Source organism: Tympanuchus pallidicinctus, unplaced genomic scaffold, assembly GCF_026119805.1.
Source record: "Tympanuchus pallidicinctus isolate F22 unplaced genomic scaffold, pur_lepc_1.0 scaffold3, whole genome shotgun sequence".
NCBI classification, from domain to species: domain Eukaryota; kingdom Metazoa; phylum Chordata; class Aves; order Galliformes; family Phasianidae; genus Tympanuchus; species Tympanuchus pallidicinctus.
This window is the reverse complement of record NW_026294747.1, coordinates 77273391-77285884: the sequence shown is the minus strand read 5'-3', so window position 1 is coordinate 77285884 and position 12494 is coordinate 77273391. Positions and strand designations below refer to the sequence as shown.

General features: G+C 35.7%; 1 protein-coding gene across 3 annotated transcripts in view; it reads left to right on the top strand.

The window, feature by feature from the left end:
• PLXDC2 (plexin domain containing 2) overlaps window positions 1-12494 on the top strand; it is a 230458-nt gene that overhangs the window by 203020 nt on the left and 14944 nt on the right. For all 3 annotated transcript variants that reach the window (XM_052693990.1, XM_052693988.1, XM_052693991.1), the window contains 3 exons: window positions 1323-1383; window positions 1744-1897; window positions 3425-3463. In XM_052693990.1, the coding sequence (XP_052549950.1) occupies window positions 1323-1383; window positions 1744-1897; window positions 3425-3463 (254 nt within the window). The remainder of the gene's footprint in view (window positions 1-1322; window positions 1384-1743; window positions 1898-3424; window positions 3464-12494) is intronic.

The following is a 12494-nucleotide window of genomic DNA, read 5'->3' as shown; positions in this document are numbered from 1 at the left end:
TGCAACAGGCTTTTGGAGTAGTTAGTTGCTATGAAGTGAGTGATAAATGACATCTGTTAGGGATGGATGTGCTTCTGTATTACCATTACTAAAGGTGGAACAATAATCAATGCAAATGTATCTAATGAGAAAAAAATGGTTTTCTTAATAATATTTTGTCAAAGATGTAGATTTTGCTTGGAATAATTATACAGAGAATTTTGTAATACCAAGGGATTTGTTACAATTATTTATATCCCCTTTATTTCTATAGAAACGCTTCCAGTTCTTCATTTTTCCAAAGCAGACCATGTTTCCTGTTTCTGTCTGATGTGTATTAGCATTTGGCATATCTTGGCATGTTATTGAGAATGAAAAATTACAAAAATACAAGTAGCTGTAATAGTTGCCTTGTTTGCCAGCTTTGTCTCATTAAAAAACAAGTGAGAAGGTTATTTACTGTCCAACCAGGTAAGTTATGACTGTGGGTGCCAAATGACATCATCTGGATATGCAAAAAAGTTTAAGAACCCTAACTGGGGAGAATCACTTGCAAAGCAAGGCATTATGGTTCAGTTCTCTAGCAAACTAAGTTACTGTATAAAAGCTTGCAAAATGTTGTTTGCCACTGGAATCATTATATTAAAACGTTACAAGTTGCCTTGAAATTTCTCTGTCACATATTGCAAATAAGAAAGAACATTGAAAACAGTTTATCAACTTCACCTGATAGGATAAGAAATATGCATGTGTCCAAATTTTTTACTGCTAGCGAGGAGGTGGAAACAGCTATATAGTGTTCTCAAATTGTCTTGAACACTGTTCAGTGGAGCTGTTATCTAAAGCCATGAACACTGATCTCATGCTAACATGTGTATCTCAGTGTCTTATTCTTGCCTGATAAAAGAAGTGTCTGGTTCATTACATCCTTTGTAGGACTGCATTTTCCTGGCTAAGGAATCTGGACAAAAATAATTAACCCACTTTACATCCATATGGCTGACATCAGACTTAAAAATCTTATGGCTCAGTGCAGCCATAAGTGTAATTATCCTGTGTAAGGGACATATTCTTATTTTAAAAATATAAATTAAAAAAAAAAATCTATAATAATAAATCTCTCACTGAAATGCCATTAACTGAAATGGATGAAATGATTAACTCATACTGCAAGCAACAGCCTCTTGAATAAAAGTAACACCACAGAAGTCATATGGATTTTAAAATAAATCACATCATTTATTTATTCTTTCCATCATTCTCTTTTCCTCTCCTGTCCTTTTGTGTTTTTGTTTTCCTCCTATTTCCATCTGGACAACTTATATCTATTTCATTATTTAAAGGTGCTCCAGTGGATTCGACCGTCACCGGCAAGACTGGGTAGACAGTGGCTGCCCTGAAGAGGTATGTGAGTAGTTCTCAGCCTATCAGAGGTCTCTCATATGCTTACGATGCTTTTGATTATCACATTAGAAAGAAGGGTTTCAAGGCCAAAGACATGCTGCATATATTTTTATCAAGTGGACGTAAAGTAAAAACACTGTAAATTAAAATTGGAAGTACCAGAAACTGTACATTTTAATTTCTTTTCATGAAGTAGGAATAAAAGAAAAAGATGCCTGATGTTGGTAGTGGTGAACTACTCTAAAAGAGGCACACAGGGTGCTCCTGCACCATAGCAGTTCATTTTCAAGATTTTCAAGATTATTTATCTTATTGCTTGTTCTTTCCCAGTGTTGTGTTTGTTTGTTTTTTTCCCAACAGTCAAAAGATAAGGTTTGTGATAAGGATATAGACACAACTGAAGCACCGCTGTACTCTACAACCTCTCTTCAACCGACCACCACAAAGTTCCGAGTTTTGACAACCACCAGAGGATTCACCAGCTCCCAACTGCCAACCAGCCTACCCACAGAAGGTGAATTATGTAGACTGATTTAGCCTATAGGGCAAATGTGTCATTTAAAAGTCTAAAAAAATATTTCCTCTGTGTTCATGTTGTCCTTTTCTTTTGGGGGCAGTGGAAAGAGTGGCAAATTAGTCAAAATAGTATTTGATATTACCTTATTGCATCTTCCTCTTGCGAAGTTATGTCTTAGACATAAGGGAGAACTTTTTCTCTCAGAGAGTGGTCAGACGCTGGAATGTCCTGCCCAGAGAGGTGGTGGAGTTCCCGTCCCTGGCAGTGTTCAAGAGGCGTCTGGATGACGTGCTGCGTGATGTGGTTTAGTGCTAGTGGTGGCAATGGTGATGAGGAGACGGTTGGACTAGATCTTGTAGGTCATTTCCAACCTTGTGATTCTATGATTCTATGAAGGTAATCTTGAAGACAGAGGGAGGGAGTGCTGAGAGAGCAGACTTCTGTAGAACTGTGGTTACATATTTGTAACCACATGTTCCTTTAACTAGCAGGCCACATTCCCAAGCATACTGAAATGGATAAGATCCTGATAAAATTACTGAAGAAACATCCAGAACAGAGTTAATGAATTTTGGATTCCTTTGTGTATTGTATTTAGGTGAAAACTGGAGGTAACCCAAATAAACAACCTTATTGAATATTTCTGGTTTAGTTTTTTCAGTTAGTTGACAGTGTCATTTTCATGTAGTGCTCATTGTTTCTATTGCTTATGAGCAGAATTAGTTGGGTAAGTGATGGTGTGTCTGTTTTCATCCTTGTTTCACTGCTGCTTAAATCTTCCCTTTCTGTGGAAGAGATATCCTGCTCTCCTGCTTCTGAGGGAAATTCAGCTGAACAGAAAATTTACCCGGATTACTCAAATGGCACCTATAAAATAGAATAAAGCAGGTGGGAGATGTCTATTGGAATTGTTTGCTAGCATATAGGAAAATACCAGATGTGCTCAGAATTTGTAAGTGGCACATGACAAGACTGTAGACTGTTTTAAGCTGTAGACATTATAAGTTGAGAATCTACTGGTAAGAAGATTTGGTTTTGTTCACAAGAGAAGTTTAGAAACTGAAAATGCAAGATTTGGGCTGCAGAATTTTTGCCATATGCACACCTGCTAATGTTTTCTTATGAGAAAAGGAATATGTAAATAAATAGGATTTAAAATTGATAGGCTTTTCTGTAACTCTTAGAAGGAATTGTTTTATTGTCTTGTAGTGGTTCATGCAGACATTACTACAATAGAATGCTCAAAAATTAATATGTAACGAAAAGGAATTATTTTTAAGTGCTATGGGGTGGACTCTAGTGCCTTATTTACAGTATTTTGAATCCTCCTTTACACTGTATCAGACTCATACGAAGTAAAGCCTTGCTCAGTATAAGAACATCATGGTATCTCACACTGAATTAAGTACCAAAATGTTTTTTAATTGTGGGAGATGTACAGCATCAGAAAGAAAATAATTCCTAAGACAACTCATGATCTAGAAAAATGCATTTTCTTACAGCTAACTTTGATTTCCTTTATAGATGATACCAAGATTGCGCTGCACCTAAAAGATAATGGAGGTAAGAGATGATTTTTTGTATGTATAAATAGACTCAGTGTCTTGTCAAATTACACCCCGCTGAACTTCATTAATCAAAATCGGGCTGTAGAAAAGGTTCTACGAGATTGCCAAGGGACTTCAGCCTTTCACAGTTCTACAGAAGAGCAGAAGGACAAATAAGTTTAGCAACTGCTTAGTAAATTAAATATTTACTGTTTCTTTGTAAGACTTTAAGAAAACAAAAGGCTTAATTAGCTTCAAAAAAAAAAGTGTACTAAAGACAAAGTTTAACTGAATTAATACAGTTATTAACTGTAGTTCTGTATTATAATAATACATAATTGTTTAGCTGTCTTAAGAGAGGACATGATGCTAGTTTTAAATAATACATCACTGTGAGTGTCTGTGGGTCCCTCTGAAAGTAATACTTCCTATTTATTTCTATGGAAACGGCAACAGATACAAAGAGCACAATAACACTGTTTAATAGAGCTAATTCTCAACTACAAAAAAATATTTTTCAACATAGTCACCACCATTAGCTATGCATTTTCACCAGCCATGAACGAAAGCCTGGACGCCGTTCTTGTCAAAATCTGCACCAGATACAGAGGTGACCCAATGTCACTGTCACCACTCTTGAAACACACCACCCACCACCTCACTGTGCTCACATCCACTGTTTGGTCTCTATGAACATTCAGTAAGCACTGACAAATGTCAATGGCTCCAATTTTTTCAGTGACTGAGGTTTAAAACTGAGGTTTATTCCTTCTCCCTTTGTGACCAATGACATTTTGCTATTAGTTAGAAGATGGTTTGGTCGTTAGATGTAAGCTGGGTCTGTATTTGCTTGCTGAGGAGAATGGGAAGATTTAGGTTGATTTCTCCAGGATTTGGAACAGTCAGTCAAAGCAGAAGTTGATTTTCTGAGCAAATCCAAACAAACTGCATTTCCACTGGTATAAAGGAAAAGTTTATTGGCAGTGGTTACCTTTCATCTGAGGCAGGGGAGGCTGACTGACATGCATTTGGCACAGAAATAATGCCCTGGAATAAGGTCATCTATAAACTCAGGGCAGTACTCTTACACACTTTGTCTATGGGAATATCCCTGAATCTTTTTCTGACTGCTTGAAATCAAATGGCATTTTATTTTGTTGTGAAAAGTACTTCAGTGCTTTTAGAGATCAATAAAAAAGGTGAATCAATCAGCACTTCACTCACACATTTCCCCTCTGTCCCGTACATAAGCTGTCTTCCTAGGTGATATAGACCCATGCTCTCTGCCTGCAAGAAGTCACTTGTCTACTTTGTCCAATTTCTGAAAAGAAAAACCCCATTGGAAGTGAACTAAGTGATGAGTGTCTATGAACTAGTGAACTAAAGTGAGGAGTGTCTATGGCCTGTTTGGCAAAGTGATTTTCTCGGCTCTGTGATATCACTCTTCTTAAGTACAGGAAGTCTGTTTACTTGCAGAAAGCTGCTGCATTTTAGGACAAGCCAACAACTGATGTGATTATTCATTTCCATTAAGCTGTTTCTTTCATTGTTGAAATAATAATAATAATAATAAGAAGAAATTGACTTCAAACAACAAAGAAGCAAAGCAGCACTCCAGGATTTTCATTCACGCAGTAAACGTAGATTTTAATCTGGGGAGTTCTTTTCGATGATTCTTCAATTATGTATTGAATTTTTCAGTGACCCCTAAATTAGGCTCGGATAAAATCTCTGCAGCTGTAAGCATGTTTTTTAGTTCTCTGTGATTTGTCAGCTTTTCATAAAGAGTAAATTCTTTCAGGTCAAAAACACAGGGTTTTTGCTTTCTCGGACTTTAAAACTCTAATGAAAGGGAGTCTTATATAATGGAAAACCAAAGCTTTGTTGGATCAATGATGGCCTACAGCTTGATGTGTCCTTGGATGGTAGCTGTCAATATCTGGTTGGGCAAAAGAGGACTCTATAGAAATTCTGCGTCTCACCTCTGCCTGGAACTTTTGAAAGCACCTGTTATAAAGCAGCAGCTAAGGTTAAATTATAGTTCAGATTTAGGCCAAGGTGCATGGACTTTTTAATTATATGAGAAATCAATTTGCAAGCTAATGCTGTAATTCAACCACAATCATTTCAGGCATGTTTACAAACTTGCTTGTTTTTATTTTTTCTGTATTCCCTTTTTCTTCATAGACACTTGATAGATGCCAAACACATGCAATAGATACCTGTCTAAACCAATTTTTAATATGCTTGGCATGCCATCATGATATTAATTGTATCTTAGTTCTCTTTAAAATAAGAAGAAAAGTATTTCTAAAATTTAAGGTATATCCAGCAGAACAAATGTATGCTTTTGTTTTTAATTGCAATTGCAGTTATTTCATTTTTCTTATACCGCAGCACAGATGACTAAATGGTTTAAAAGCCTAATTTTTCATAAAAATTGTGAGCAATTGACTGTGGCAATACAGTAATACAGTATTTTCTTGTTGAGAACTCTTTGGTGGGTGATTTAGATGATTGGCCAGCACATCCAGACATTTCATTTGACCTTTTTAGACACCTTGTTGTGACAATTTGATTTTTATAAGTCCCTCTCAATCCTCCAGCTTTATAACTCAGAAGAAAAATGTGTGTGTTGGACAGTAAGTGTCTGGAAATCTGCTACCTTTTCTCATTCATCAAAATGTATTACAAAATTACTGTTGTGAAAAAAAGCAAAACTATGCAAAAAGACATCTACCTGTTTTGTACATTTATGAGCAAGTCCATTCCAGCATATGTAGGAAAAGGAAATGTCTATATCCTTCTGCTTGCTCTAGTTAGTGTACCTTTTAAAGATGGTCTGGATGTGAACATTAGTGGTGTAGAAGGTTAAAATTAGTGCTACAAAGTACGTAATTTTAGTTTGAAACATTGGGAAGCAGGATAGGAAATTATCAAACTACAATCCCAAGTTTTTGAGTCTTGCTAAAGTACTTTTATAAATCTTAAATACAGTGATAAATTTTCCCAGTGCTAGATCTGTCTCTAATTTCCCTTTAAAATTTCAGTCTTCCTACCATAGGGATTCTTGACAAATTGTGGACAAGATTCAGTCTTGTTTTTTTCACACTGCTCTCCAGCTAACTGATCTTCAGCTAACTAGCCTTATTTCATGCTGGATAATAATTATCTAACCTACTTTTTAATAATATGTTATGTTTCTAAATGATCCAATTCAGTACGATACCATATGAGTGTATATTATTCAACTGGAACTTTCCAAAGCTGAGAACAGCCCCTACAGCTTTGGAAAAGAAGCAGCCTCTGATAAAAATACTCTATTTTCTTTGTTCACTAGATACAGGTGGAAATGTATTTTACATACACGGCAGCCAGTGTGCAACACTAGTATTTTCTAGAGCAATCACAAATAGAAAGTGCTGAACTCATCTTTTCTGCTTGAAAAATAGAATCACAAATTAATAATGTTTTATTTTAGGACATTTAACTTGGGAACACTGGCAGATTGTGTTCATTTGTGTTTAATTCTTTGACACTTTGAATTATACTTAAATGTTCCTTAAAACAGGATAATTCCAGAATTTCTTGTATCTTCATTGTATCCTAATTTTGCTGTCATCATCTTATTATACTTATAGAGTATGTTGAAAAAAAAAAAAATAAACCTAGTATTACTCTGCACAAATTCAAGCAAATAAAAACAGAAGTTTTCCAAAGTAGTGCCAATAGAATGTATCTTCTATAAAGGCAATGTCACTTTCTGCTTCTAGCACAAAAGGACGTTTTACATCACACTAGGTATTATGAACCACATTACTTTAAAGAAGCATGATGTTCAAACAGTTTAGCTAAAACAGAACAACTGTATGTAGACATCAACTTACGTTTAATTCTGACTTCTTATACTGATTTATTTTGTCTTTTGTTTTCTATGCTAAATGTAAAATGATATAGGGTACCCACTCATATCATTTCTTTAGCCAGGTAAATTTTTGCTCTCTTGGAATTAGGAATTCAGCTCCATTGCCAGGTCAAATACTATGGTAAAATATTGAGCTTTGTGACAGCTGATGTTACCTAATATTGTAACAGCTTAAATTGCTTGAAACTACTCAGACTGAACTGAACACCAATGAATGATAATTGTTGCAGGACTAGGTGATATTTTAGGGCAGAAGAACATAAATCCTTAGCTAACAGTTATTGCTGTCATTCTGTAAACAGAGAAGTTTGGTGTTAGTGCATTCACATCCACTTGCTTAGTGCACTAAGCAATCAATCTTGGAGAGACTTACTGAGTTGCCCAGAGTCCGATAGCAAATTGATAGCAATTGGACAGATACTGGGTTACACATAATGATACATGATATCCTCACTCAAAGACCCCCCTTCATTCCTTACAGCATTAGCTGAACTAGGACTTTGTAAATAGCCATGATACTAAGAAAACTGTAGCAGTGGATTAACTTCAAAATGTTAACAAATGCTAAGGGAATGAACTCACAAAAGCAAGAAAATCATACTCTATTATCATGAAGAAATTGAGTCCAGAGCATGCTTTTCCTAGAAGAGGTAGAGAACACACTGTTATGGGGATTTCTCTGAGCCTCCAGAGAATTCTTCCCACTATAAATTCAATTCTTCCCTCCCACAATCACTCTGCATAGGTCATTAATCTTCTGCTCAGGAATCTGCTTTATGTGTAGGGAAAAGAAAGCTTAGCTTTGGACGACCTGCTCCGTAAAACAAGCAGTCTTCTCATAGACTCACATTCCAGGTATAAGTGGGGCCCCAAAACAGGGTAAAAAATTCAGTGTCTCTGCCAAGCTCACGTAGGTTGTATCCCTGTGAGCTAGGCTGCCTTGAATATTACGTCTTTCCTCTTGGCATATGGGCACAAGCTCACAGTCAGGCAAATAGAGGAGAGCAGTACAGCTTCCAATCTAGACATGATGCACCAATCAGAATAGAGATCTAGTGGAGTGAACCTGAATCTGTGGATGTGACTTAGTAGTGGACCATGTAAGAGGCAAGAGAGTTTCTGCTATTTGGCTGCCCAAAGAGGAAAGCAAAGACATGCAGAGAAGGTGTTGCCAAATGGCTTGCATGGATTTCTCATGCAGAAACATCTATCACACATCCTCAAGCTCCTTGATGAGAGAAATTCACACATAAAATGGTCCAGTGCCACCTATGAAGAAAGAACAGTTGTGAGTGTAAGGATGGCTGAATGTAACCTAGTTAACAGTAGCATATCAGGCAGATAGCAGGGATGGTAGCAGAGAGAAGGAATTGACCTGCCGTGTTCAACCAAATCAGTACTGATTTTCCTGAAGTCAAGGTATTCCAATAGTGTCAGTGATGGACAGTTTTATTACCCTGAAATGGAACTTGGAGAAGGGGTGTAAATTGCTTTATTCCTCACACAGATTACTTCTACAAGGCCAAGTATATATTACCCCTTTTGTGATATATAAGATGGTGTCAATCCTAAGCAGTACATGCTTTCATTGTTTATATATAAAATGCATGTAACTAGCAAAAGTTAATAACTAGCAAAAATCCAGCAGCCAACTAAGAAGTATAAATGGACTGATAAAAAAAAAAAATCAACTTTCAGTATATCACACTTTCCCTCACAGCTTCAGGACTTCAGACTGAGATATCTTATATAGAGTGAATTAGAAAACTTACAGATGTCTAATGGATAATGGGATCCCTATGAAAAATATATATATATATATTTAAAAAAAAAAAAAAAAAAAAAAAAAGCAGTGTGTTTTCAAAAGCTTTAAGTAACCTAAAGAACGCATTCTTTCAGGATCATCAAGTTTCTGTGATCCTATAATAATACTGCAGTTGGAATCTCTTGAGGTATTGGTGCAAAAAGATCCCCTTTGACATTTCAGTGACATGAGAATTTTCACATAGTTGCAATTCAAGGTGATTACTGTGAATCAAGTGAAATATTTCAATTAGAAGCATATCCAAGCATACTGTTCTTAATTCCACCTAATTTTAGATTCTGTCACCAGGTATTGGCAATTTGTTTGTGGGCTCTATAGAAATATAATCTACCACTTTAAGCTTTAATATCATAGTTACATGTGGTAAGGGTTATTAATGTTATATATAAGCACATCTGACATTCCTAAGCTAGTATTTATGAGATACTACTCTTGTATTAGTATTAGAAGCATGACATAAATCTACCCTAAATGTTCATTACCTAACATAAAAATTGTGGAGTGCAAGAGTATTTCAAAGTTAACAACTAAACAGTTTAAAAGGTGGCATGTTTGCCTTAAGAAGAAAAATATTAATAATTTAAAAAAAATAGAGCTTCTCTAACTTTTAATCTATGTAGTGCACACTCATGAGTATTATGCATAAGAGTGCATAAGTACTGTAGATGTGGTTATACTTGAACCAGCAGGCTTTTCCAGTCTGGCACCATTTCTTCTGTTGGAATGTTTTACTGGGCTGGTAGTTATACAAGCTATTTCACCACAAGACTAAGTTCATGCCAGGCAAGCTGCCGATAGGGCTGCATGTATATTCACATATGTATGTGATGGTTTCATATTCATCTGACCTGACAGCAAAAAGAAAAAATCATGTTTTGTGCTGAACATTTAGAATTTGTCCAATTCTGCCACATGACATAACAGCAAATGCTCATCTTGTAATAAATCAGTGTTCGTTCTTTATCTCTTTGTGACAAATTCAAGGATTTACCATGAAAATTCATACATTTGGTAAAAAGAGGGGAGAAGATCTCAGTTTTCTTCATGGAAAAACAGGACTGAATGACTTCCTTCAGGCTGATCACTGCTGCTTAGGACATTTATACCCTGTATATTTGACTTTGCTAGTGTACCTGTGTCAGTCAGGAGGATCAAATAAGATATTACATGATGCCCCTTAAAGGTGCATGTGCATCTAAGCAATTAGATTGGAATTTTTAGCTTTCTGATCAAAATACAAGAGTGAGAAGGGACAACATGGAGGAAAATGGTGAAACTTTATTTCCAAATTCCTGTTATGCAAAAAAATTCATTTTTATATTACCATCCATTATTTGCCCTTGAATCAATATTATTTTGTCTAAAGGAAAGATCCGAAAAAGCAATAGAACTTCACATAGTTTTCTTCCTTTTCCAATAAAAATGTTTCTTATCACTGTTCACACAATCAGAGACGTAAATCTTTGGTAAGTTGCTACTTTTCTATCTCGTATCATGGCAGACATATATATATGTATCACAGGTCTTGTTCTTTTTCTTATATATAAAACTGTTACAGTGGCAACCTTGTGTGAACCTTGGGCTTGAATAAGAGAACATATTGTATTTCATTATTTTTGTAGACCTCAATTGTTATTATGCTATACCAGTGGTGAGAAAGTATCTGTAACATGTTTACAAATGCTCTGTCTCAGTTTGTACACACCTTTGTTCATGGTAAAGTCAGCATCATAGTGACCATGGAACAGGACAAGACATTTACATGTGATAATTTCTTGAGGTTTTTGTTTTTACTGCACCAAAAAAATCTAACTCAACTGTAACTAGAGACATAACACAGTAATATAAAAGCAAAAATGACAGTCCCAGTGTGTTTGCCATACAATCGAAACACTCCTATTGTTTTTACTTTCTTTTTAGACAGCATTCAAGCAGGAGAGCAGTTATTTCATGTTTGCATTGTGTATCTTGGGGAAAAAACTTACTCTTTCTGTACTGCTACTCAGAACCTAGTGAGAAACAGAGTAACCATGCAGATGTTAACATGTTCTTTCTGCTTAAAAGGTTTATACATTAAAGAATTTGGGGGGGAGTTGTAAATAGAGTATATTGTATGTAACAACTTTCCTGAGCACAGGAAAATGAAAATTTGGGGAAAATTCCACTGATAAAGCTGTTTTGGGGAAAAAAGGTTCAAAAGGCAAATATCCTCCTATGGGTTTAGCCTTGCCTGGAAGAGCAGATGTGTTTTGAAAAGCTTATGAATACTTCTGCACGTGAAAAAGTTTCTAAGCCCTTTTTTTTTTCTTTTTTTTTTTCTTTTTTTTTTCAGCTATTTCCCTTGGTAGCTTTTTAAAAGAGCTGTCAGTTGATTTCCAAGCAGAGAGTGTTCTCAAAGTTGACAACATTGTTTATTGTCTCTATGCAAAGACAGTGAAATCAATTTCTCATGAGTATTATAGCCCTGGGGTCAATGAACTGAATTTCGATTATGGAAATTACAAGTTACTTACCCTTGTTGTTATTTAAGAATCTATTTCATTTGTTTTCATGTTTGCCATTCTGATCACTGCAGTGATGTCCACGCAGTACTCTACCCTAGACTAGGCAGCATAACGTCACCTGTTCTACTGTGAAGTGACAGCATTTTTACTTGCAAATCTGTATGCTAAATACTGAGAAAATAATAAAGCAGATTAATTTAATGGCCTTTATAAAGTGGTCAGTATCTTTGCTGAAATCTAGCATTTTTTAATATGTAGAATATGATGTTCTGCTTTCAACCATAACATAGTAACAATACAAATTATTCATTTTGTGTAAATTGGTCTGGAAATGTGTGCAAGTAATAGTTTATGATTCACCAATGTGGCACTGAAGAGTTGAGTAGAAGAGTATGAAGTTGTCAGCCAATTATGAGAAAGACAAGCTAGGAATTACCTGCTCCTTATGGGAAATTGTTACTTCTCTGTGGGGTGATTCACACAACAAATAGCTTCTCATCACTGGGAATTAATAACCCAACCCAAAGCATGTACAATAAAGCAGGCCTTCCCAGATGATCTTTCAGTTGCTTAACTTGTGTTTGCTTTGCCATTTGAAACATATGTACAAGTAATAAATATAGTTGCGGTGCACAAATTAATTCTAGAGTTTTATACACCAGCTATACCCAGCTGGAAGTGAGTAGCTATTTAGTAAATTATTACTGGCAATGCTGAGTAAAGAACTCTGCTGTTCGAAAGTTAGAGCCATCTTTTTCAGTATCACCTTTCTTCTATCTTCCTCCATGAAGGC